At 30.1% G+C, this 27,801-nt stretch overlaps 2 protein-coding genes across 3 annotated transcripts; both read left to right on the plus strand.

The window, feature by feature from the left end:
* The first annotated feature begins 5,025 nt into the window (after positions 1–5,025).
* Positions 5,026–6,818, plus strand: LOC129287251 (universal stress protein PHOS32-like). 2 transcript variants are annotated; one of them, XM_054923448.1, is made up of 4 exons: positions 5,026–5,469; positions 5,560–5,654; positions 5,932–6,056; positions 6,622–6,818. In XM_054923448.1, exons 1-4 carry the CDS (start codon positions 5,289–5,291, stop codon positions 6,707–6,709), a joined length of 489 nt encoding a protein of 162 aa, XP_054779423.1. In that variant the 5' UTR covers positions 5,026–5,288; the 3' UTR covers positions 6,710–6,818. The 2 variants fall into 2 exon arrangements, with proteins under 2 accessions (XP_054779423.1, XP_054779424.1); XM_054923449.1 differs by having other exon boundaries at positions 5,035–5,469; positions 5,935–6,056.
* Positions 6,819–8,483: 1,665 nt separating this feature from the next.
* LOC129285273 (ubiquitin-like modifier-activating enzyme atg7) lies at positions 8,484–13,873 on the plus strand. The gene is made up of 14 exons (XM_054920872.1): positions 8,484–8,790; positions 9,166–9,383; positions 9,772–9,963; positions 10,054–10,108; positions 10,209–10,303; positions 10,432–10,621; positions 10,729–10,828; positions 10,927–11,071; positions 11,144–11,302; positions 11,394–11,582; positions 11,746–11,946; positions 12,032–12,147; positions 12,287–12,443; positions 13,528–13,873. Exons 1-14 carry the CDS (start codon positions 8,652–8,654, stop codon positions 13,702–13,704), a joined length of 2,133 nt encoding a protein of 710 aa, XP_054776847.1. The 5' UTR covers positions 8,484–8,651; the 3' UTR covers positions 13,705–13,873.
* The last annotated feature ends 13,928 nt before the right edge of the window (positions 13,874–27,801 follow it).

Here is a 27,801-nt window from a genome sequence, read left to right on the forward strand (position 1 = left end):
GATTTTATTGAAATAAATATTTATTAAATTTTATTTTAATAAGATTTTAAGATATCTAGCGTTTCTAAAAAAAATTTATGGGCAAATCAGCTCTTTAATTCTATAATAATAAGCCATGCATGTCAAACAGTAATGAGGCCCGCTTGTAATAAACATAGGTAGATAATGGTGAAATAAATGGCTTCTTGATGGAATGGTGTTTTGCTCATCAAAAAATTATTTTAAGAAAAAATTATCACATTTATTAGTATAGGTGTTTAGTGCTTTTCCGAGAAAAATTTAGAGGAAAAAATGGTCTTTAATCTTAATTTTTTTTATATTTGCTTTTTTTTTCTAACATTGCCCTTAATTAAATATAAGGAATTTTTTTCAAAAGCTCTTTTTATTATGGTTTAATCATTTACTAAGAACATATTTAGAAACATCTTCTAATTCTTCCTAGAATTGTGAAAATGATATCTTATTTTAAAAAAGACATTTTACCCTTTAAAATAATATTAATTAATATTAATATATTAACTATATTATTCTAAGTCACTTTTCATCGTTTTACTCTCTAAAATTTTTCATTTCTATTTCTTGAAAAAAAAAGATGGATAAAGTATATTTTTAGTGCTCTAACATTATCTACGATTTTAATTTGATCCTTAAATTTTATGAAGTACCTTTTGAGTCCTTTAACTTTGATATAATTAGTTTTAAATGATTATTTTTGTGAATATTTAAAATTTTAATGTAAAAATTTTTTATGATGAACTAATGATATTAGGGTTAAATGAGTGAAAAGGCATTTATAAATTAAAATTAAAGGATCAAAATGAAACCCTATATAAAATTAATAGTCTTTGTTTTTAGCTTAGCTTGTCACAACGTATGTGCCGTTCAAATTAATCTCCTCAAGGGAACAAAACAAAAATATAAAAAAAATTATAAAATTTTTTATCCAAAATAAAATAAGAAAAATGAAAATAAGGTCTAAATAAAATAAGTATACAATATTGTCTAAAAATAAAAAAAAATATCAGGGGGATTGTTAAAAGAAAAAGGAAACAGAAACATCTAAAAAATATTTTTCTTATCATTTCTAAAAGGACTCTTTGACTAATTTTTTCTTCCCTCCAATGAATTTTTTTTTTCTGTTTTGGATTTCGATTGTTTGTTTTGTTCATTCAATTAGAACATCAAATAGTAGATTATTTAGATTATAAAATAAATAAAAAATAAATTAATTAATAATTAATAAATATTTAGATTATTTAGATTATATTTCACCAAAAAAGTACTTTTATTTTATTAACAAGAGAAAAGAAAAACAAACGACTAACTACTAGTAGAGACAAACTCAAGCAGCAGGTCAGAATGGTCTTCCACTACCCACAAGCAAGTTCGGTGGCGAATTCAGAATCACCAACTCCGACGAAAAGGTACGTGCTTCATTGGCCAGAGCATCCGCTGCCATGTTGGTTTCACGGTCGCACAAGATCGTTGCAGCATCCCAATCACGTTCAAACAAGCATCTAATCTTATGAAGCACTGATGCTTCAAAAAAGTAAATGTATCCATATTTTATATTTCTGGATAAAATACTTATAAGATACTTCTGTATATGCATCGTTGTATGATGCCATATGGTGTTGAATACTCGTATCACTTCTAATCTCATTTAGGACAGCAACGTCGTCCCAGTTCACGACCACCAGGTCCTGATCTTGGATAGCATCCACCACCTCCTGGCAATCACTTTCCACCATGATGTTCCTCATACCCCATTCCCAAGCCAGTTTCAAAGCCTAGAGAATCCCCAAAGCTTCAGCAGTAAACGCAGATCCACGTAGGAATTTCCACTGATGATTTCGAGCAAGACCCCCACATGCACCTATGCCAGACCTTGTACAAAAAGATCCATCGATGTTAAACTTCACTGTCTCCCCATTCGGTGGCAGCCATCTCAGCTTCCTCGACTCTCTGATATTAGGCTCAATCAGATTCGGTATACTCCAGCTTAGATATGCTCGTCACTCTTTATCTGGCTACTCTTAAAGATCCTCTCGTTTCTTCCCAACCAAATGTTTCTGCAAAGTACAGTAAACCAGATCCTCCATTCATACTCAACTACAGACTTAGAACACCCCATGTTCCACCTAACCATGCCATAACGTCGTCCGTAGTAAAAAATCTCCGTTTCCATTCAAGTACGACCAAATTAAGCCATACCTGTTAAGGTTGCAAAAACAGTCACGTAACACATGCAGGGTGGTTTCTTGCCCTTCACGACACACTTCGCATTCGCCAGACTCATGCATACCACGTTTCATTAGTGCTACGTTAGTTAATATTTTATCATTTGCATAGAGCCATAGAAGAACTCTACATCGCTGAGGTACCTTCAGTTTTCCAGAGATGATGCCAGCCAGAAGCTCCCATTCCCAGAAGCCTCCCCTCCACTCTGGTGTAAATAAGCTGATTTAAGTGAGAACCGACCATCAGAGGACCATCGCCATATCGGAGTGTCCGTGCGAACACCATGGGTCTTAACAGTAATGCAAGCGATGACATCTCGAATTCCGGGTGGCAAGAAACAACCAAACTTATGCCAATCCCAACTCCCGTCTTGTGTAACACAATCCGCTACCTTCTAGTCCACCACCTCACATGGAAGCTCAGCAATTACAACATTTGTTAGTTTACCAACTTGGGGAATCCACGTGTCCCTCCAAGAGGCAGCATATAGAACTCGTAATCCGAAGGACCTATACGTGCAATCTCTCTGTTCAAGCTCCTTTGCCACTCTGTATGGTCAACCATGGCCCCGCAGTCAAGGCAAACTCGAAATCTTCCTTATTCTGAAACTGCGAAAATAAAATATCCAGACCCAAACTCTAGCGTCTCCACCTCTCCACGACTGCCACACATCTTTTGGAGTTTGGTTCCCAAGTAGTCTTCCCTGACTATGTGATCTAAGAGCCGCACCGTGAGGATTTTCCACCATTTCTTCGCCAGTCTCTATGTGAACTCTGGTAGTACGATAATATTCTGTCCCTGTTCCGTTGTTTCAATCTTAATACGGCTCTTCCATCCTTCCCCACTCTACCAATCATCCTCTTCCTCACCCTCATCACTCTCCGAGTCACCTCTGTTGATGAAGGCTGCTCATACGACTTTTTTTGGCATAAAGGTTCACACGCAGAAGACTTGTCCTTCATCCACTCCTCCTCGTGGGAAAAGAGCATGGCTATCAGTAAGCTTGCCCTCTCCTGTACGTACCTTTTTACGACTACGTTCCAATGGGTCCGCTTCCTCCGTCGAGGGCACCACCATGCTCTCACCCCTTCCCCCTCACTCGTTATTTCCTGTTCTCTTTTTTTCACCAAAAAATAGCTAATAATATACTTTACCCAATGAAAAGATAGTTTCCAGCGTTATATTTCTTTTTTCGGCAAAAAAAAAAAACAAAAGTTATATATTTCTTTTAGAAAAAAATTAAGCATATAAATTATATTTAATTAATTTTATTAACAGTACTAATTTTAAATAAAAAATCATCTTTTAGAATTAGACTAGAATAAATTCTTTGAACTTGAAGAACTAAAAATTTCATGAAGTTTATCTTAAAAAAAAAGAGAGATATATAAGACTTTACAGTTTATAAAGATAATAAAATAAAAAATGTTTACACAAAAGTTATGAATCTCAACCCTAGAGAATCTAAAAGAATTTCATCAGACTTGTTTCTAAATTTTAAATTTTAAATTTGTGAGTGGTCTCAGCAGAATAAATTACAAGTTCCTCTTCATCATTTGCTTTGTCATCCAACTTTCTAAATTGTTTGATTTATCAATGTTAGAATAACGAAATATAAGACTAGAGGCAGGGGCAGAACCATTCTTAATAATTAGGGGGCCTAATTTTTTTTAAAAAAATAGATTATTAATTTTAAAGTTTTAACATTTATCATACTGACTGGTAAAAAAAGCATTTATCATACTAAGTTTATATAATATACTTATGCTCTCCCCAGTCCCTTATATTATAAGGTGCCTTCCAAAAATAAAATTGATCTAAATTATAAGATACCCAGTCTAAATATCAAATGATGCTCCATTATTTTATCCCTAACTATAACTTTAATAGCTTTTTGTAACTTGAACAAAGTATGGGTTTCTCTTTAATTAATAAATGAATAATTAAAATATTAAAGTATTCTTTAGAAATAAAATAATCTAATAATTTTTTTTCTTCGTCTGCTTGAAAAATATTGAGAAGTATACATAAAGAACCAAAGTGTGTGCGCGCGCGCGCCTGTGATACATGGTAGATTATTTTGATTAGGTGGGGCCGAGTTGATTTTGGAGGAGGAAATCAAATCAATGAATTACTCTCTAAAGTATTTTTTTTTTAAACTTTTTTTAACCTTAAATATAAAGGATATAACAATTTTTTAAATAATTAAATAATTTTATTTTTGTTTTGAAAAAAATTAAATTATTAATTATATATTTTTTCTATCATTATCATGATATTATTAGGAATAAAATTGAAAAAATTATTATATTTTTATATTAGTTTAACTGAATAATTAATATTTATTAATATGTAAGATTTAATTAAAAATATTTTATATATAAAGATAAAAAAAGTACTTTGGAGTGAGAGTCTGAGCCATGAGGGTATATACTATTACGGTGTCGTATTGGGTGGAGACATTCGATGACCACATAAGCCAACTGGCTCAACTTCTTTTATATTTAAGCTGCCGTAACATGATTCAAAGGCTTATTTTCATGATAATATCTGTATGTAGAGTTTGTATCTACTCGCATTGCTTTAACCAGAAATTTTTTCATGAATTATTACCAGAATATTTGCCCAATCCTTAATGCAAGACTTCTTCCTCGTGATTCGTTGGTCAACATCGCACTCGCCAATCACCCATTACGACGGCGGAGTCAAGCCGGAGGTCCGGCCGGGTTCCATCCGAGAACTTACTATTGTTACACTCTGTCATAGTGCACAGGGATACCCACTCGGGGCTCCGATTATCCTTGCGGGTCATTTGAACCTATCAGATTTTTCTAGTAACACAGACCACTGTGCGATGTCTCTGGAATTCCTCACTGTTCATCCGCACTGTTATAGATATCTCTGGAGCTTCCCATTGTTCACAATCATTTCAGCTGCATCTAATTTCTCTGAATAAATATCGCGTCAATTTAGCAGCGTCTAATTTCAAGCAAGCGTATTAATCGGCGCGATCCTCGGCGACGGTGAGCTAAAGCGGAGCTTCTTCCATGGCGGAGACATCGGAAAAGCAAGTGATGGTGGTGGCGATCGACGAGAGCGAGCACAGCTCCTACGCTCTCAAATGGACTCTGGATCATTTCTTCAAGCCTGTACCCAATCCTCTGTTTAAGCTTGTTCTTGTTCATGCCAAACCTTATGCGACCTCCAAACTCGGCATCACTGGGCCCGGTAGTGATTCTTTTGCCGTCGATTCTAATTTTCTTTTCGTTGCTTCTGTCTGATTTTCTGAGAAAACTGTAAATGCAATATTGTTGCCAGGAATGGCTGAAGTTTTGCCCATTGTTGATTCGGATTTGAAAAGGACGGCCGCCAGAGTTGTTGAAAAAGCTAAAGAGATTTGCCGCAAGAAATCGGTAATTAATAATAACAGCTTCAAAAATTCCTTCCTTTAAATGTCTCTAACCAGCCATGAAAGCTCTGTGCTGATCTTATTACACACACACACTCTCTCTCTCTCTCTCTTTTAAAAGCTCTGTGTTGATCTCATTTCGACGTTGCTGATCAGTCATGTGTGATCACAATCGGTTCTTCATTTTTTTTTTCTAGTCACTGGACAATTTCATTGTGATTTTAAAGATTTAATTCATTCTATATATGAATGATTTATAGATGTGTTTGTGAATGTATCAGCAGGTAACTGATGTAGAAGTGGCAGTAATAGAAGGTGACCCAAGAAATGTGATTTGCGAAGCCGTGGACAAACATCATGCTTCCATATTGGTTGTTGGAAGTCATGGTTATGGAGCTATAAAAAGGTTCACTTCCATTTCCTTTAATTTTAATTTGACACTAGCTAGAACTCAAGAATTAAGACTGATTATTGCTTCTTCTTCTTCTTCTTCTTTTTTTGTTTCAAAATATTTGTTATTTATGATTACGCTATGCATACAAAAATTTTTTTCTAAAAAATTATATTTCTTCTGCCATTTGGGTTTTAATGGAACCATGACCACATTTTTCCTGCCATGTTTTTCCTTTAAAAAACTGCTACAATAATGGCTGTACTTAAAAAGGCTGAACTATAATCGCATCAAAACTATAAAAATTAAATTATAATAAATTAAAATTTAAAAATTAAATTACAAGTAATAAAACTATAAGATTAAATAATTAATTTTTTTTAAGTTTTCACCATTATTTTGAATTTTTGGTAAAGTCTAGCGAAAGCTGCTTCTTGTGTTGGTGGTATTCTACTGGCATTTTATGTATTTTTATTTTATATTTTTGTTTAAAGATATTTTGGCTATAATTGTTATGCAAACATCATGAAGGTTGAAAGACAGTTAACATGAAAATCATTTTGAGGCTGTGATTTTGCAGGGCGGTGTTAGGAAGTGTAAGTGACTATTGTGCTCATCACGCTCACTGTACTGTGATGATCGTGAAGAAGCCTAAAAACAAACACTGATAATCTTTCTTTGCCTGCCTTTAAATGCTTCTCATTTGTACATATAAAGTGACAATACTTTTCGCAAAAAACGAATCCAATGTAACGCATGTTAGTATGTTACATTCTAGTGTTAGAGTATACTGTTGTGTTGTTAACTAAATAATTATTGTCTAAGCATATTCTTCTTTTTATTCAATAATAATAATAATAATAATAATAATAATAATAATACGTTATCTTGAAATTTAACTGAATTAAGCTTGACGTTCTTCTACAATAATTATATTTGCATCTGTTAAAATTTATATATGGTAATTATCCATGTCAAGTTAAATTATCTAGAAGTCTCATTTCCTCGCATGGTACATATAGGATTGATTGGCATGATATTATATAGTATGATACTATATACACAAAACCAAAAAGAAATTAAAAACTTTTTCTTATATATTTATTTGATTGAGTCAAATTCAAACATCTTCAAATTTAATTGAAGACAATTCTTTTAAAGGTATTTCCTATATTTATGCAAACTCAAACTTCAAATTTTATATTTAAGTTATTATAGCCCATTTCATTAGGATAAATGCCTGTTGGTGAATCCAGATATTTTCAGCCATTGACTTATATAAGAAAATGCTGAAAGAAAGTATAATATTGTCATCAGAAAATATGCCATCCGAAACCAGAAAGGCAAATGTTGGCTTACCTTGCGTGTGATGGGCTAGAGAGAAAGTGGGTTGGGTTGGGCTAACTATTTTTTTGTTGGGTCAAGACATTATCTTGAACTCAGTCAATCAAGGGTGGGCTGCTAAGTGCTGACCTACTTAGCCCTTCATAATTTTATTTTTTTAAAAATTAATAAAAGTTCATCAAAATAAACTCTTACATTAAATCCAATTGTTCAAGATGTAGCATGATTAAATTTAAGGGAAAAAACTTTCAAGAAACAAATCCACATAAAATAATATACATACATATATATATATCGCAAAAATTTAAAGTGCAATCCGTATATCCCATACGTTCATATATAATATAATAAGAAAGTATAACATTCATATGGTTTCATGTATGGTATAGTATCACTCGCTTCACATTTTGTGGGAAGCTAAGAGTGAAATTGATAGCAAATACTTTAATATCATTAGTCTATATTCTCATAGAGTTTGAGATAAATTTCATAGGGTATATTTATTTCATAAATTATGTACTATTGAATATATAACAAAAAAAAGAAAGGATTATAGGGGAAAAAATATCTGTATTAGGATTTGTACCGATATTTTTAGTTTTTTGTGAGAATTATTTTGTATATATTTTTCTGTTAATTAATCTGAACTCGAGTATATTAAATCTCTAATATTATTTAGGGTAAGACTTAATACCTACTATTATATATTTGATATATTTTTATTTGAATTTAATCAAAACAGATATATTTTAAAGTGTTAAAAATATATTAATAACTAAAATTTATTATAAAATAAATAATATATGAAAAAAAATTAAACGTCATAATTTAATTTTCTATTATATTGATTCCATTTTTCAAGAATTTGTGTTGTTGACCTTGGCAAAAAGGACAAGAAAATAAAAACAATTTGTGTAATTTATTTTAACAAATTTAAAATTCAGGGTTTGTGGGTCCTAACGATGAATTAGCCTGATGTGATGCTTGCATTGCAATCATCGTCCAAATAAATAAACGGCGATGAGCAACGGAGCGTAGACCCGGAAAGAAGGCCCGGATCCAAACCCATAAAAAATGAGCAATCATTCCCGTACGATGCTGAATCAGCGAATCCATCTTCCTACCAAGTTTTCAATTCGTCAAAACTACTTGGGGCTTCAAATTTGTAAGTAAACGTATGCCGAAACCAGTTTATTGACTTGAAACTCCACTCAATTTCGAAATTGGAGGAGGAGGAGGAGGAGGAAGAAGAAGAAGGAAACCACTATGGCGGGACATACTCACAAGGGATCCTTACTGCAATTCGCACCTATGCAGAGCTTGGTCGATGAAGGCTTTTGGCACAGATTGTCTTCTTTAAAGCTCAACAAGCTTGGCATTGATGATTCTCCAATTCCAATTAACGGTTCTTCGCTTTCCTTGCCCTCTTTACTTCTTAACCTTTTATTGAACTCAGACTACGTAGTTTCGGGTTTTTTTAATTACTTACCGAAAAAGGACAAATTAAGGACACTGGACCTGTCTGATAACTGTGTTTTCGTTTTATATTTTCAATTCTAATTTCAAAGTCTAACCTTTTGTATTTTTTTTTTTTAAATTTTATCTCTTCATGAGATTTCCAAACTAGCGTTGGATAAGGATTTATGCAATTTTTTCTTTTTCTTTTTTTAAGGAAATACAGATTCTTTTTGTCAAGTTTAACGCTGCAATTTTCACTGTGGGAACAAAGTTTGCCAGCACAATGTAATTTTGATCTTATAGTGTTGTTGTCTTATTGCAGGATTCTACGCGCCTTGCTCACATTCTCAGGTATCAAATCACTTAACTCTTCTAGCTGAGTCCTTACCTTCCGAATCAAGTGAGTCATTATTGGCCCCAGATACTACCAGTGGCAACAGGAATAGGTGCTCTGTTCCAGGTATACTTTACAATACTAATACTTGGGAAAGTTTCCATGCACTTGACAAACAAGGCCTCTTGAAGCAAGAAGCAAGAAAGGTAATTATTTATAAAGATATCTTTGAATGAGATGACTGAGAAATGAATAATTTCCTATGGGTTAGAGGTATTGATAAAACGAATACCAAGCCTTTACATAACAATTTAAGCTTTTGAGATGAAATAGTTCTTGGCATGGCATCAAACACTTTTTAAACCAATTGGTCTATGTGTTTCAGCCTAAACGGCTTTTGCTTGAGTGGCTCCTGGATATTAATTAATTTGCATGGAGAACGTGTTAAAGACATCAAAATCTTCTATCGAAAAAAAAAAAATCAAAAATCTTGAGCCCTTACATAACAACTCAAGTTTATAGGATTTAGTGGTTCTTGACCTGATAAAATTAAATACTCACGTAAGCTTATTCTTTTTGGGGCAAAAAAAAAAGATCTGGGAGGACATTCAAACTGGAAAAGCTGTGGAGGACTCTGCAGTACTGTCACGATTCCTTCTTATTTCTTTTGCTGACTTGAAAAAATGGACCTTCCACTACTGGTTTGCATTTCCTGCTCTTATGCTTGATCCTCCTGCAACTGTCAACTTTCTAAATCCAGCTTCTCAGTGGTTGAGCAAAGAAGAGGTGCTTTTGCTTTTTATATTGTTAATCGCATGTATGATTAGATGACCGCTCTTAAGTTACTGTTGGACTTGTTTCATTATAAAATGACAGGTAGAATCCCTCTCTGCAGCTTGTAATGAGTGGCGTAACTCAAGGTCAACAGCAGGTACATAAGCTACCATCTGGCTGATTTGTTGTAAATATTTATAATTTGTTGCTTCCCTTAAGCTTTTGAAGATTTACCTAATTATAATAGTATGTGGCAGATGTTCCATTCTTTTTTATCACCATAGATCCAAACTCTTGTGCTACTGTCAAGCACCTAAAGGATTGGGAGACTTCCCAGAGTGATGCTTACAAGGTCTTAATTCTTAAATTACAATAATTTATTATTGTCTTTATGGAATTGCTTTGTTCTGGTGAAGCAATTTCTCTGGATGTGAAATTATAGATGCATTTTGACTGAAAGTTACTTCGTTCTTTCCACAGACCCTCTTTGGTTTTTATGACCCATGTCATCTTCCAAATAACCCTGGCTGGCCTCTACGCAACTTCTTAGCACTTCTTTCTGCAAAGTGGAATCTTAAGAGAGTTAAGTTTTTCTGCTACAGAGAGAACCGTGGTTTTGCAGATATGGACTTGTCCCTTGTTGGTGAAGCATTGATTAAAGATTCCCAAGGTAGAGCTACTGAAATTATTTGACGGACTTGATCTCTAGCTGTTTATTTGTTTATTTATTTTAATTTAGTATGCTATCTTTCTAACTTAAAAGGAATATATGTATAGGGGGGAGTGATATTCTGCCTAATGCAGTTGGATGGGAACTTAACAAAGGGAAAAAAATACCAAGACGTATTAGCCTCTCTCAATCTTTGGATCCAACCAGGTACCTCATTTGTATTGTTTTCTCTGTTCTTTGTTGTGTTCTTGTTTTACTTGTGTCATTTCTTCTACTTTTTTATTTTCATACTTGTATCTTTACAGGTTGGCAATATCTGCTGCAGATTTGAATTTAAAGCTTATGAGATGGCGTGCTTTGCCTTCATTAAACTTGAGTTCCTTATCTTCTCTCAAGTGTCTTCTTCTTGGAGCAGGTACACTTGGATGCCAGGTTGCTCGCATGCTTATGGTGAGTATAGTAACATTTTTGGTTTTATTGTTTTCTCTTCTTCTCGAGGTGTTAAGCTTGTGAATGTTGCAGGCATGGGGTGTCAGAAAAATTACACTACTAGACAATGGGAGGGTGGCTATGTCTAACCCATTGAGGCAATCCCTGTATAATTTGGATGATTGTCTTAATGGTGGTGAATTCAAAGCTACAGCGGCTGTTAGAAGTCTTCAACGGATCTTTCCAGCAGTGGTAATTGGTTGGGCCCTGAAGCTTCCTTGATGCTTGACCCAAGCATTTTTTTTTTTTCTTCTCATATTGGCATGCTTTTTGGTTTTTCCAGGAAGCTGAAGGTGTTGTAATGGCAATACCAATGCCTGGGCATCCAGTACCTTCCCAGGAAGAGGATAGTGTAGTTGAAGATTGTAGACGCCTGTCTGATTTGATCGGTGCACATGATGCAGTTTTCTTATTGACGGATACTAGGGAAAGTCGATGGCTTCCATCACTTCTCTGTGCTAATACTAACAAGGTTAGTCAATTTAATCTTTTAGATGATATGCGTGTCATTGTCTTGCTCCGCATCTCTGTGTCACATTTAATTAACATTTTGAGCTGAAGCATATATCTTTTCCTCCTTAGCTTGATATATTTAATTAGCATGCCTTACGTGGATACTGTTTATCTATTTGCAGATTGCAATTACTGCAGCTCTAGGGTTTGATAGTTTCTTGGTCATGCGCCATGGAGCTGGCCCTCTCAGCCAAGACCCTGACCTAAGTACCGAAACTGCAAATTCTTTATGTGATGATGTGCATAAGCTTAATGTAAACAATGCAACAGGGAAGGGAAGATTGGGCTGTTATTTCTGCAACGATGTTGTTGCACCAACTGATGTAATTTTCCTGCATCATTATTATATATTTGAATACACACGCACATTTTATGAAGTTCTAAATATATGTTATGGCCTTTCTGCAGTCAACCTCAAACCGCACTTTGGATCAGCAGTGCACGGTGACTCGTCCAGGGCTTGCTCCTATCGCTTCATCCCTTGCAGTTGAACTTTTAGTAGGGGTTTTACATCACCCTCAAGGGTAATGCGGCGAATAGTAATTTTATTATTTTCCATGCAAAGATTTTTAAGGAATTATGACAGAGATCCTTAGCAGAAACTTTCATCTGCTTTCCTTCATATATCTCCCTGAAACTCACACCTTGGCTACATTTTCTCAGGATATATGCAGAAGGTGAAATTAACTCCAGTGTCAGTGGAACTACGGAGCAACCTCTTGGTATTTTACCACATCAGATTCGGGGTTCCCTTGCTCAATTTTCTCAAATGACTCTTGTTGGTTACTCATCCTCCAGTTGTACAGCTTGTTGCCAGACCGTAAGTTTGGTGGTGATTAGAACTCATGATAACACATCTGCAAATTTTTAGTGTATGCCTCAAATATCATCATTGCCTCCTGCAATGCCCCTGGATAGTAATAAGCTTGATAGTGTGCTGGGAAGAACTTTGTCATGCTACTACTCAGATGTCATCAAACTACTTTTACTTGAAATTTCCTTGGTTTACAATAATTTGAATGTTTAAACCTTGGACCTCCTCCTAGCAACTCACGCCTCTCATCATTGGATCATACCAAGTGTCTTACTTCTGCTTAATATTTAATTATAGAAACTTTCTCAAATCCCTTCTAGATTTGATGGGTCAATGTAAGCAACATAGACAACCAAGGGCGAACATTATAAATTCCAAGATTTCTGGGGTCAAAACAAAAATTGGGAAGATTGATAATTTTAATGAAAATATGTTTGTTGCTATATATAATCCTTCCCTTCCAGCCAATTATTTACATAAATGTATTTCTTGTGTTGAAATTCTTGTGGCATATGCTTGACGAATGTCAAGTTGCCTTCGTTTGTTTTTTTTTTTTTTTCCCCAAGTGCTGATTTTATCCCAAATGCTACGGCATTGTTTATGGGATGTATATTTCAAGACTAAACTAGTTAACACAAATATTTTTTCAGTTTTCTAATCTCTTGTTAGCATGAAGCATAGACAGTTCAAAAAATATCTATTTTGTATTTAACATGATATAGGTTTTTTAAATTTTCATGCATATATTTGCCCATATTAGTGTTCATGCTTTCTAGCTTGATTGTTATGAAATTACAACTGTACTTTAGAAAGCTATCTCATGGAAAGTAACACCAAAATAATGACTGCGGGTTGTCCCATCCCATGTCTGTTATTTCTTTTCTTCCCCCTAACCCTTTCCTGATGCATTGTATACATTCTCCAAAGATTTGATTTGCAGTGAGGATTATATCTGATGATATATTGTTCTGGATATGATGCCTCTGAAAGAATAGAAGAGTGATTAACTTTTTCATGATACATGCATGATCCACTGGGAATTTCCAGATTTCTTATCCTTTTTTTGGTTGGTGAAATTACCACTGTTCAGGTTGTATCTGAATATCGGAACAGAGGAATGGAGTTCATACTTGAAGCAATTAATCATCCTACCTATCTAGAGGATCTCACTGGACTAACAGATTTGATGAAATCAGCTACCTCATTCTCATTGGACTGGGACAAAGAGATGGACGACGACGACGATGATGACTGTGTTGAAATTTAACAATCAGCTAGACTTCTGTATTATTTTTGCTGATAAACATTGCCAATTTGCACAAAAAGCTAATTTAAATAACTCATCCTCCTCTTACCAGCTGCATTGGCTACAGTACCTTTTGAATTGTACAAAACTAATTTTCATGTAATTTAAATTATTTGATAATTTTCGCTAATGACGCAATTATATATATATATATATATATCCCATTTCGTTGCTGAAGAATTGTGCTCCGCCATGTTCTGCATGGCATGCTTTTACCGTGTAATTTTTGCCATCTTATTAACATTGACTCGCAGTTTGTTAATGTGAGACTTAAAAAATAGGGAAAATCACATTCAAGAATTATTTAAACTGACAAAGACTAATAATAAGTCTTATTCAAAAAAAAAATTGCATTTTCATTTTAATAATAATCTATTCTTAAAATTTCTTTGAGAAAGCATTTGAATGTGATTCTTTCTTGAAAAATTTAGGTTAGTTCTTTTATTTTTTTCCGGCCTAGGAGTGTTTATTTATTGAGTTTGATTTCATATCCAACAAAATATAATCAGATCATTCTGATCGATTTTGCAAAAAGGAATACTTTGTCAGTTTCTTTGGTTTGATTCATGAAGTGATTTAATTATTTTTCATACATTGTGTTTGACAGTGTATGTGTTCTTTAGTTCTTATCCAAATTTAAGATATTCAAAAATTCAATCTCAAAAATATATTGGTAAAAAAGAATCCCCGGCACATTATATTATCATGGGCTCAACGTATAGCTCAATCATTATAAAAAAAAATTCTTCCCATTGGCTCACTTTTAGTTGAATTAAACTTATTTAAATTGTATGCCAAACTCGGTTAAATTCCTCATGTATACCAAAAAATAACCTAGTTAAATTGCCAATCGGTCTGAGTAAACTGATTTTAAGCTACAAACATTGGACCTAATTTTTTATAAAAAAAAAAATTTTAGGTGAGTTGGATCTTAATGATCTACTAACACCATGACATAATTCTAGATTCAAAGAATATTTACAGATATACTTATAAGTTGCTCTCTAATATGATTCTTATATTGATAGTAGGATTTAGATCCAACAGTACCTTAAGATTTGGGTTTAGTGATTGTGCTTAATACAAGCACTGAGTATTTATAAAATTTAAATCGTTAAAATTTAAATTAATGATTATAAATTTATGTTTTACTTGAGATTAATAAGTAAGTGAGTTTATCTAAACCATTGATTTAAATTTCAATGATTCAGATGATACAGGCACTCAATATTTATATCAATTACAGTCACTAAATTCAAATTCCAGTACCTCATAGGTCATGAGTCAAATAATTACCAAACGGATTAGTCTTTATTAGCATATTTGACTTAATTTGTATTTGCGGTTTGACTTTGAATACTTTGTTTTTAAGGTATGATTTGGTTTCTAACATTCATGAGGATTTGAAAAGCTAAACGTATATTTGAAAACATTAGCCAAATCCATTGCGAACAACACTCTGATGAAAGCATTTTCACGCTACACTTTCATCCCATAATTTTTTTTTTCAAAAAACAACTTTTAACTTTTAAAAAATTGTCAAAAAAAAAAACATTTTTTTCAAAAGTTAAAAGCTAGTTTTCCAAATAAAGGATTCACACTGCTATGCACTAGAGTTCTAGAAACCTATTTGCTTGTCAATAATTAACACACCCACATACACACAGAGCTCGATCATATCAAGGTATTGCAAATTTAAAGTATTGAAAATTAAATTAGTTATTGAATTAGTTAAAATAAATCATGGATCAGGGGTCCACCAAGTTTAAATCGGGTCCTAAAAAATAATATACTTTAAATAAAAAAATTAATCCAAAAAATATTCTTCCTTTATAATAATAATAATAAATAATATAATATAGATATTTCTTAGCCTAATCAAGGCACAAGGTTCAACTTCAAGCCAAAAAAAAAAAAAAAGGCACACGATTCAAGTAAACAATACCAAAGCAGGTAAAAGATTAATTTGTATTACAGGCAACCTATCAACATTTGCTCTTTCAGTTTTCCTCCTTTTACCTAATAAGTAACCACTCTCTCCCCAATATTTTTGACTTGCTCCTTTTACCCGAGAACTATCCACTCTCCCTCCCTTTCTTTTTCTCTTTCTTCATCATTCACTCTTATTTAATCAAATAATTTAAGTTATTTTAGTGAAATATATTATCATTAAATATATTTAATATAAAAAATATAATATGATGTCAAAGTCATTCGGTCAAGGACAAAAAACAAAAAAATAGAGAAAAATAAAAAGAATAAAAGAATAAAAGACCAAAAACAAGAAGAGATTAAAAAAAAAGAGAGAAGAAGAAGAAAAAGAAGAAAAAATTGAATATACCTGAGGCCTCTAAAACTAAAAAATGTACAAGTCCAGGCAAGAAGAAGAAGAAGAAAAAAAAAGGAGAAAAAAATAGAAGAGGAATATTAGAACATAAAAAGAAATCTCACATCCAAAGATTAAAAGTTAGACTATAAATATATAAGTTTAGTAAGTATATGGCTTAAACTATTTTGATAAAATATATTATTTTTAAGTATATATACTTAATATAAGAAATATAATACGGTCTTCCATCCCTCGCATCTCATTCTCTTTTCTTTCTTTAGACGCCCCTTCTCCTCTTCCCTCCTCCATCTTAAAATCTTAGATGCACTCACTGGTAAGGGAGAACACCGAGAATGGACGAGAACTCTTAAAAGTGAGAACCCACTGGTAAGGGATGTTGATGAGAGGAGATGACGTCGAGACTCGAGAGCTTTGAAACAATGATAAATGAAATTGATGAAGCAAATCGCAGAGGAAGAGAAGCCATTTAGGGTTTCTGTCTAAAAAATTTTATTTTTTTTTATTTCTTAACCTAGAAAAATACAACCTGCCTAACTCATGCGGACAAGTTAATTTGAGTTAGCCTCGAGTTACCAAGGCTAAATCAAGTTAATGTGTGCCACGTCAAAATGTAAAACTAAACAAGACACATGGCCGGGTCATTAATTCACCAGTCTAGTCTAATTTTAAAAAAATATAAAACAAAACAAAACAAAACAAAAGCACCAGCACCCATGCAAACAGAAGGAGTTGGGCCTTTGTCATGCACAGGGACACTGGCTCCAAATCCCTTTAAAACAAGCATGCATGCATATACCAACAAAGTTTAGCCTAATTATAAAGAAAAAATTAGTCTAGTTGATAAGGACTTTACTCACAATTCAAGGGATAATGAATTCAAATCTGCTACCGATGTGAGCATCAGATTGGTTGGTCATCTATACTTACTTTTGTAAGTACTCTATATTTGGAAGCATGCTCAATTTCTAATAAGCCCTCAGAAACTGATTCACTTACATTTTTTATTACAGAAAAAAAGAGACGCACACATACATACAAATAAAATAGGTTAGGTCAATCAATTTAAATTGGTATGAGAAGTAGAGGCTTTCATTATTCAAGTAAGTAGTTCGACTGGAGGTTCAAATTCCAGCACTTTTATACGTAACAATTTAGTTAAAAAGATTCATTTTGTGTTACGTTAATTGAGTACAATAATAGTTTTTTTCCTTTTAACCTGAATAAGGATAATCATTAATCGAAGAAGCAAAGCCAAGCCACGAGCCAGTGGCAAACGCATACAAAAGCAAGAAGAGATAAACTAATAAACAAAGCCTATTTCCTCGCAATCCTGGCCCATTGAAACATCAGATTGCTGGGTTGTTGAAACTTAAAGTTAACTTATAGTCAAATAATTATATTAAAAAATAGGTTGGGCCCTCTTGTGAGACAGTGAGAGATTCTCTTATTTTCAAGTAATAATTAATGAGTATTTTAAAGTTTTAAATTATTTTACAAACAACATTATAAGCTCTAAACTTTTAAAATGCATAAAAATTTTTATTAACTTTTAAATTTTGAGTACCTGAAACCTCATCATTAAGTTAGAAAAAATAATAATTACTTTTATAGTTATGAGGTTTAGTCACAAGCTGATTAACATTCATCTTAACTCTTAAAAATAAAGGTCATTTTTCAACTTAATGATAAGATTTTAGGTGCTTGAAATTTATAAGTTTAAGAAAATTTTTGTACATTTTAAGAGTTTAAAATTTAAAATACTATTCATGTAATAATTTAAAATTTAAGATGTTCATTAACTTAAAAATAGTTTATAAATAAGATTTGGAGGAATAATAGGTAAAGAAAATTATTCAGTTATAATGGAAAATACAATCAATTCAACAAATGAATAATGAGTAATAGATAAAGTTCAAAAAGTGGTAACGTGCGTTTGAAGAAAGTATAAAGGAATCGGGAATCATCTCAAGAAGTGCGTCTTGATCGCACGAAAGAACAGCCACAAATCGGTGCAATAAAAGCATGTAACACTAACCACCAAGCCCTTGCTTAGGATTTTTTTTTTTTTTTTGCCAGAAAAGGATTCTTCATTTAAGGAAAAAAAAAAATCGCCAAGAAAGGCCAAGGCCATAAAATCCAGACAAAATTACACAATATTAAATAGAGAGAATGGCAATGGGGGCTACCAAAGAGGAAAAAAAAATAAAGCAATAATAGCTCTAGACAATTAAAAGTTTATTTATATATAATTAAAGATTTATCGATTGATTTGTACATAAATAAATTTTTATTTGTTCAAAACTCTCATTTCTTTTTTTTCTTCTCTTGAAACCCTCACCACCATTCTCTCTATTAAATATTGGTGGTCGAGCTTTGTCATTTCTTAAAATATTATTCAGTTTAATTCAAATTAGTCTAATCTTCTAATAAATCTTTCAGTTAAAGTGAAGAAGTAGATTTAAGATATACATTAGATAGATCCCCCCACACACACGTGCACTTTTTTTTTTAACAATTTGTATTCCATGATTATATAAGAATGATGAAACTTTTTATATATTAAATTTGTTTTAATTATCGTTCTAATTCTTAAATTTTAATATTTATCGATTAAGTCTCTAAATTTTTATAACTCTAGTGATGTTGTTGCACCTTTAAATCAAAAGAACTGATGGTGTAAGATTTTTGAAATTTTAGAAACTTGATTGATAAAGATTAAATTTTAAGTACTAAATTGATAACAGAAACAAATTTGAAAGATTAAAAATATTATTATTCCTAATTGTATATTATATTATGTTTTTGTCAGCACCATAATGTCGTAATTTACCCACAACCGTTAAATTATTAATAAATATAAAATTTGAGAAAATAATTTCATTAAACTTTGTTAACAAATAAAGACTGAATTTTATAAAAACAAAAATAGCATGTGATTTTTTGGTATAATTATATAATATTTAGTATTATTATATCATATTTGAATATTGTTAAGTTGAAATTAAAAAAATATCGTAATAAAATCTTTTAACTTTTATCTTCAAGATTTGAACTCCTAAGTCCTAACATTATTTAAGGAGATATCAAATCTCTCACTTGATTCAACCATTATTAATACCACATAATTTATTCTATGTTTAGATTCTAGTTTTTTTTTTGCAAACAAAAAGAAATTTAGAAAATAAAATAATAAATAAAGACCTTATAAAAATATTAATATCAAATTAAGATTTTTAAATATTAATATTTTCAAATTTTAGTACTTCTTTTACCATGTTTCAATATTAAAATTCTTAATATTATATTAATATTCTTATAAGGTCATTACTTTTCATTCTTTCAATTTAGAAAGTGAATTTTTGCCTTAATTAATGTTTGGCTACTTTTTATATTTGTTCATTTTATAAAATATAGTAAAAGGGTACCAATGGGTGCTTGGCCACAATGGTTGGGGCTTGATCAGCATTACTTGGGATAGTGTGTTCAATCCTTGGGGAGTGCAACAGTGATAAAAAAACATCCCCGTACCTTTCCATAGATGCCTATACCACCATAAGGTCTCTCTAAAGCAGGGTTCAGATTAGTCTAGAGGTGGAGCGGGTAAAAAACTTAGATTCCCTCTTAAGATGTTGGATGATATAGTTTAATTTCAACATGTATAAAAAAAATAGTAAAAGAATAGGATATATGTACTTAACCTTAAATACTTAATATATTTATATTTAATTAAATATTGATTAGTTAATCTTAAATATGATAATTAAATTAATAACAATAATTGATTATAAAATAAATATTTTTTAAAAAATTTATATATCTTGATTTAATTAAAAAATATATTAAATATATATAATCTAGAGTATATAAGTTTTCTCTAATAGAAAATGCACATGGAAAGCCATTTTGTAAACACACATTAAAGTAATTTTTGACAAACTTCAATTCTGCTTGACAAATGTCCATTTTCAATCTTTAAACCAAACACATAATTGACCCTAAATTCATAATAATCATCATGTTGCTCCAATAATGGTTAGGATTGTGTTTTTGTTTGGTATTGTCAAATCATATTTTACAATTTACGGTGATCTTTATTTTTCAGAAAACAAGATTAGGTAGGAATTGACAACCTGATAGAAATAAGAACACTCAAAATCAAACAAACAAACACAACCCACAAGTCTCCAACGGAACACAGAAAACAATGCTACTTTCTAATCACTGTGTGATCCATGAACTTTAAAAACAAAATATAAAAAGCCATAAAAATATCCTTCGAATTTTTGTCTTTCACTCACGTGATGGACTATATTTGTCTTTGAATGCAACCACGTTATTCCATTATTGAACCTTCACGAGTTTGAATCTAGTCTTGTGTAAACAAAGATTCCAAAAATATAATTATGGTTTTTAAGAAATAAATTTATCCATAATTCTTTATGTACTTAATCATTTTCATTTTTCAATGTAAATATACCTAATAGACATATTTGCATTTGTTTGTTTAAGATTAAAAAATAATTTATTTTTAAATAATTTAAATACTTTATAAAAAAGATTTATATTTGGGCAAGACTTATACTTAACTATATATATTTAATATATTTTTATCCAATCAAAACACTTAGTATATTAAAATATTAATAAAAAAATTTTGTTATAAAATACATAATTTGCAAAAGATTAACATATCTTAATTTAGTTGGAAACAAGCACTATGTGTATATAAGGCTAAATATATAAGTTTTTTTCTTTATATTTTGTAGAGATTTTATAAAAAGCAAAAATTATTTTAAGTTTTGTGATAATAATAATAAAGTAATTATTGATTATTTATTTTTTAAATTTTATGATATCTTCTTAATTTTTGTTTCCTTAAAATAATTTATCATTTAATCATAATAAAATTTGATGATATCTTGAATAACTCACATTATTGTATCATATTATTTTCAAAAGTTACTTTGAAATTACCCAAAATAACTTCTTAAAATAATCATAAATATATTTTTTCATTGGCCCAAAAAATAAATATTTTTTTACATTCTGATGAAACTATAATTAATTTTTTAAAATATAAAAATTCAAAAAATATATTTTATTTTAAAAAATAAGTATTTTTTAATAAAATAAGTTGAAACAAACAAGCTCTCATCACTGAAAGTTAAGTGCCCTTTAAAAAATTTAACATGATATATTTTAATAATAAAATCTAATAAGACTATATTAAATACGAAATGTCCAACAATAAACAAAAAAAATAGAAAATAAGGAATAATCAAACTTTCTTAACCGCTTTAATTTGACCATATGACCTCTGATTTTTTCTTAAAAAAAAAAAACACTAAAGTATCAACCACCAGTTTTTGTCTTTCAATCTCGTGATGGACTACAAACAGAGATAAGTAAATAACAGTATTTCTTCAAAATCAATATCAATCATCCTATCAACATCAACATATATAATTAATTTAATAGTTATTACGGCCTACCATAGTATTTATAAACTACAAATTATATATCTTAATCATAAGATTCTATGCAATATATGAGACTGTGTCTATTTTCTAATTAAAATTGAAGATAAATGGATAAAATGGCAATTTGATCCTTACACTATAAGCCCATAAATATATAGGATTTTAAACTCATTTTTTTTATGCATTTTAATCTCTAAACATTTAAAATTGTGGCAATAGTGTTAAGGTTGACTATTAGTTGACTAGAAATTATAGAAAAAGACTTCAAAATTACAAAAAAATAGTGCAAAATAATTACAGAAAATAATGAAAAAAAATATACACAATGATCCAAGATAAATCCATTATAAATTCTTTTTTTTAATAAAATTTTTGGTGACTTGGTCAAGAGCTTCATCAAGGCTAATGCATACTTATGAGCTCCAAAAATGTTCACATATATACTCCTTCCATTTAAAAATGTGAGATTTTTTTAATCAAATCTCACTCTCCAATAAAGTAGTCATCTATTTTTAAATTAATCATATAGTTTTATATTTATCTCTATTAAATACCCTATAATAAATATAAAGTTATTATTAATAAGGATACTTTTAAAAAAAAGATAATGATTATGTTTTGAAAAACTAAAAATACTTTACATTTTTTAACATCCAACTTCTTAAAAAATACTTTATATTTTTAAATGGAGGGAGTACTTACATATCATTCCAAATAAGATTATTACATCAACAATAAAATTATAACTTACATTTTTCAGCAAATTATAGTGTTTTGTGAAAAAAGTTTACAAAAAAGAATAAAAAATTACAAAAAATGACACAAGATAAATCCATTATATATATACACTTGTAAATAAAAATTTTGATGAGTTGGTCAAAATCAGATTCACATGCGTGCTTCTAAACTCAAAAAAGTTCACAATAGAATTACATGTCACCCGAAATTGTAGAATTATAAGTCGCATTTTTAGTAAGTTAGTGTTTTGTGACGCCTTCTTTAGCTTCACAAGCCTGGGTCTGCAAGTGAGAAGATGCCAAAAAGATCGATGTTTGTACAAAAGAATGTGTCGTAATATTTTAATGATAAAGAATGTGCACGTGTCGTGGCCTTAGTGAGTGTTTTACGCTTGTGTTCCAGATAAAGTGCGAACAACTGTGATTGGTTGAAAATGTAAACCAAATGGACCCATTCATGTCGTAAGGATATCATATTCGTTAATCAAAATAAAGTTATCAATTATCAGATAATTATTTTTAAGTGCCATGCTATTTACATTTTGTTTAATTACAATAGTTTAAATTAATGCCCAAAAAAAAAAGAAATAGTTTAAACTAAATATCATGATAACATAAAAGTATATAATAAGTTATAAATTCCTTGATACGGCCCCTTGTCCTAAATGTAAGGCACTGCCTTACCTGATCAAAATAAACGTAGTTAATTAAAATATTAAAATGATTTAAGAATGAAATAACTTTTCAAATTACTCCTATTTAAAAGCATGATTTTTTAACTGGTTGTGGAGTTGGATATGCAGCAATAAATAAATTCTCAAGAGAGGTGTGCCCTCCAAAAAGGTGCCCGCAGGCTACAAACTGGATTAGCTTGAATAAAAAATTTAAGATAGAGTGAAAGCAAAAAAAAATTAATTAATTACATAATTCTTGCAGCTCAAATTTATATATTTAGATTATGTCTTTTAAATATTTTTATACATATAAAATTTTCATAAAAAGTATTAACATATATAATGAATCAAATTATAATGATTTGATATAGTAACACAAAATAAATTACAAGGACCTAATTTAAAATTGAATAAAATTATAAGGACCTATGAAAAAATTAATTCTTCCAATAACTAATAATCCTCTTTTAGTGGCGGTGCAGTCGGTGTTGGTTGGGGAAATATACCCCATATCTCGTTGCCATAACTCCCCATTTTACTTAATTAATAATAATTAATGAAAATTAATTCATTAGTGGAAAGTCCATTTGCAGTCTCGTGTGTACCTTTTCCATATCCCACTTGTGATCATAAAGCATCATTGAGGGTATGACTCCACTATGGAACCAAGCTTCTCACGGCCACACAAAATTGAATTGACTTTGATGATGAAATATACAATTTTATATATTATATATAGAATAATGCATCAATACTTAAAAAAAGTAAATGTCTTCCCTATGAGGTGTATAATTATAACAAGGGTAAAATCAAACTAACTTTTAAATTATAGGTTCAGTAACATCTAATATTCTAAACTCATTTTTTTTACAATATTTTTCTTTAACTTTTAAAAAATGATATAATCTGACCATTGTCATTCATAAAAGTTAACTTTTAACTAGAAAGTGATGGAAAAAATCTTCAAAAATGACAAAAAAGAACAAAAATATTATAGATAAGGACCCAAAAATTATAGAAAATATCCAAAAAAATTTTATCAGTCATTTTCTATCATTTTTTTAGTCAACTAATAGTTAAAATTAATTTTTATTAATGAAAGGGCTAAATTATATATTTTTCAAAAGTTAAAAGAGATATTATATAAAAAATGAATTTAAGGTCCAGAGGCTTCAACATTACGTATAATTTAGTAGTCAATTTATAACATTATACTTGTACACACACATCCATACATACGAGTTTGTATCTATTTGTGTTACTTAAATTTTGGTAATAATTTAGTGCTTTTACCACTTACATTAATTTTAATTAATTGTTATAAATATTTTATTGATGCACATACTTTGTTTTAGTATTTGCATTATATTTTTAATTAGTTGACTCATCACCTAACACTTATCATATAAACTAAACATAAAATGTCAAGTTAATCAATTTTAATTTATTTAATTAACTGATTCAATATTTTGAAATAATATATTAAGATGTAAACAAAAGACAAAGCGCATTATTTTGCCAAATATTGATCAATACAATTAATGGCTGAATTCGAAGCACGATAACGGATGACGTGAAAATATAGAAAATATATAGTTTACCCCCCCACCAAAAAAATTAATCTCATATATATATATATATATATATATAACACATGTAATGGAAATCCACCGAACTTGTATCACAACTTGGTTTGTGTATGTCAGCTTAAGGAGTTTCTTCTTCGTGTCAAAATTGGTGGTTGCCTAATTAATTAAATTCTATATTGAATATAAGGCAGTTTTCCTGGAAAATCTTTGTCAATTAGGTAATTTCTTCTTTAGCAGCATTCATATGTACATGAACTTTGTGTTGACATTTCATTATTAGTTAGGTTGTGATTGAATAAAATTAAATATCTTGAAAGGATGGGGGCTGGGAACGCAATTTTTTATACTCCTCTTGGTCCTATTTATAGAACGCTTTTTAAAAATAATTTTTAATTTAAAATATATGATACTTTATAATAGTTAAATTACTTTTATCAATTTTACCTTTTCTTTATTAGTGTGAAGGTATTTAATAAATCTGTATCATTATTTAAAGCACAATGATAAAAATAAAAATACATATTATTTTTTTATTTTATAAGAAAATTAATTTTTTTAATATACTTGAAATTATTAAAAATGTCTTATAATAATGATTGAAAAGAATATATAGATATTAAATTCTTTGACAAAAATATTTCTTTTTTGCTACAAAATTGTAAAATATTTAAATTTATGTAATTTATAAATTCACAGTGGTCACCCATAAAAATTGGCTAACAAACACTTGATAATTTGTTTTTTATAGACTATAAGTGAAAAAAAGCCATCAGCTTCAGTCTTATATTAAATAAAGGAGTTAAAGCGTAAATCCACTCTAAAAAGCAAAACTTGAGTTAAAGAGGACTCGATTGATATTTTTTAAGTTTTTAATGGCACATTATTACCCTTAAATTTTTTTAAAACAGGATAATTTTACTCTAGTCTAAAGAAAGCACCAAACTATGTTGATCTCGTAAGATGGGCTCGCAAATTAGCGCTGCATATATTATAATTTTTTTTTTCAGAATCTAAAAAAATTCTTAAAATTCATTAAATTTATAGGGAGCAATTTTTAAAAGGATTATTTAATTTTTAATATAAGATACTTGATGTAGTATTTAATGCATTTTTCAAATATTAATCTTATTTAATCTCATTAACTGTGAAAGAGAATGTAATGAAAATTTTAAATTTTTTATTTAAAAAGGAATAAAATTGAAAGTCTATTATATTTTATGATAAAATTAATAACTTGATCATTTCTTATTGGTTTTGGTGAGGTTACTAGAGCAGACTAGATGCTTTATAATAAGGAATATATAAAGTACTTTTCAATAAATTGAAACTCAAACTAAACCGATCAATTCAACTAGTAACCTACTAAATTGATTAGTTAGTCAATTAGGTTTATGATTTAACTCAAGGTTGTGTCAACCAGAAATAAACTGGTCAACCCAAGAGTGGCTATGTCTACCCTAGTTATAACCCAATGGTGACTCATCAAGCCGATCCATTTATTTAAAAAAATTATTTATTTTTTTATTTTTATTGGAATTTTACTAAATTTGCTAAATTTTTGTTGGGATTATGCTCACATGTATAAAATTTTTTTCTCTTTATTGAATTTTTATTTGGTTATTTGAACAAAACCAATAATATTTATTTAAATATTCATTTTTCATATTCAAATATGAATGAATATTATATATATATGTATATTATTTTAATTAAGAAAGATTTGACTCTGATTGAATCACTAACTCTTGACTTATTATCTTGATCGATCTAATCATTGGTCTGGTATTCAATACCTTGGTACCTTCTTAGTTTCGTCACCAATATTTATTGAGGGATAAAAGAAAAATCATAATAAAAATTGAATTATGTGATTCCAAGGGACGGACATGGACAACCACCGCGGATCACAGTCACGGCGACAAATGACCTTCCCTCGCCGGCGGTTTCTAAACAGTAATTAATATATTATTTTTAAGAATATTTTAAAAGGTAGAAAGTGGAATTACGTATCTATCATATTAAAAGAAAAATAAAACTAATATATAAAAAATCATATTTTTCATACGCTTTCATTCAAAGAAAATAGATTCATATATGTAGGATGAAAATGTTAAAAAAGTAAATGCTCAATATTTCATTTGAAAGAAAAAGACTATAATACAGTATAAATATTAATAAAATGACGTTTTAATAAACTTTTAAAATATATTATCAATAAAAGATATCTAGCCTGTATTTATGTGTGTTACTGGGGGTTAATAATGAGAATCTACTGGGTAGAGCATGAATGGAAAGGTGGAAGAAATTTTTTATTTTTTATTATTTTATTGTAAAAATAAGATAAATTACAGAGACCAAAAAAGTCATTTAACACAATTGAAACATTAGCAGTTCCCTCAGTTTTATCCCTCTTCGAAAACTCAAAATAAAACGCAAGGTAGCAATTGAATAGATATAAGTCAATGCATATGATTGCATTAATTGAACAATTTGATTGCTGGTTCCTCTTGGTCTCCCTACATGAAGTCAATTTTTTTTTTTTAATGAACAAAAGTTTATGAGTTGGATCTCGGATGCTTACTAAGATACTAGATTCAAAGAGTGCTTATAATAATACTTACATATCATGTGTTTTTGTTTTTTTTTTTAAGACAAGGTCACGTTAAGAACCGTGCAAAAGGCATAAGAATCAAGTCATATCAAAATTCAAGATGATTCTATATCTTATAAGAGGATCAATAAAAACAATAATATCATAATTGTCTTAAGGAGATTGGTGAGCAAGCATATCAGTGCATTTGTTAGCTTCTCTAAAAATGTGGTTAAAAGTAACTATCTAATTTTTTATTGCAAACTTCTTGATTTTCTTAATATTATTCACTAGAGGATGACTATTAGAAAAGTTTTGCTGAATCAATGAAAGGGCTTCAAAGGAATCAATGTGTATATTAATTTTTGTGAGTTTCGCATCTCAACAAATCTGAAGACTTTCTAGAATGCCTAGTAGTTCAGTCACAATACTAGGGTGATAGTCAAGGTTCTTTGAGAATCCCAAAATTTAATTTCCCTTTTTATCGTGGATGACTCCACCATAAGCAACTACCCTGCTAGAACTTACTGAACCATCAATATTAAGTCTAACCCACCTTGTTTCTAGAAGACTCCAATTAGCTTTAGATTTAAGATTGCCCTATAACTAGTTCGTGATCCTAAAAAATAATTAGTTAA

This window comes from Prosopis cineraria, unplaced genomic scaffold (assembly GCF_029017545.1).
Source record: "Prosopis cineraria cultivar Desert tree isolate PC_DT_omini unplaced genomic scaffold, ASM2901754v1 PC11, whole genome shotgun sequence".
In the NCBI taxonomy this organism is placed as follows: Eukaryota; Viridiplantae; Streptophyta; class Magnoliopsida; order Fabales; family Fabaceae; genus Prosopis; species Prosopis cineraria.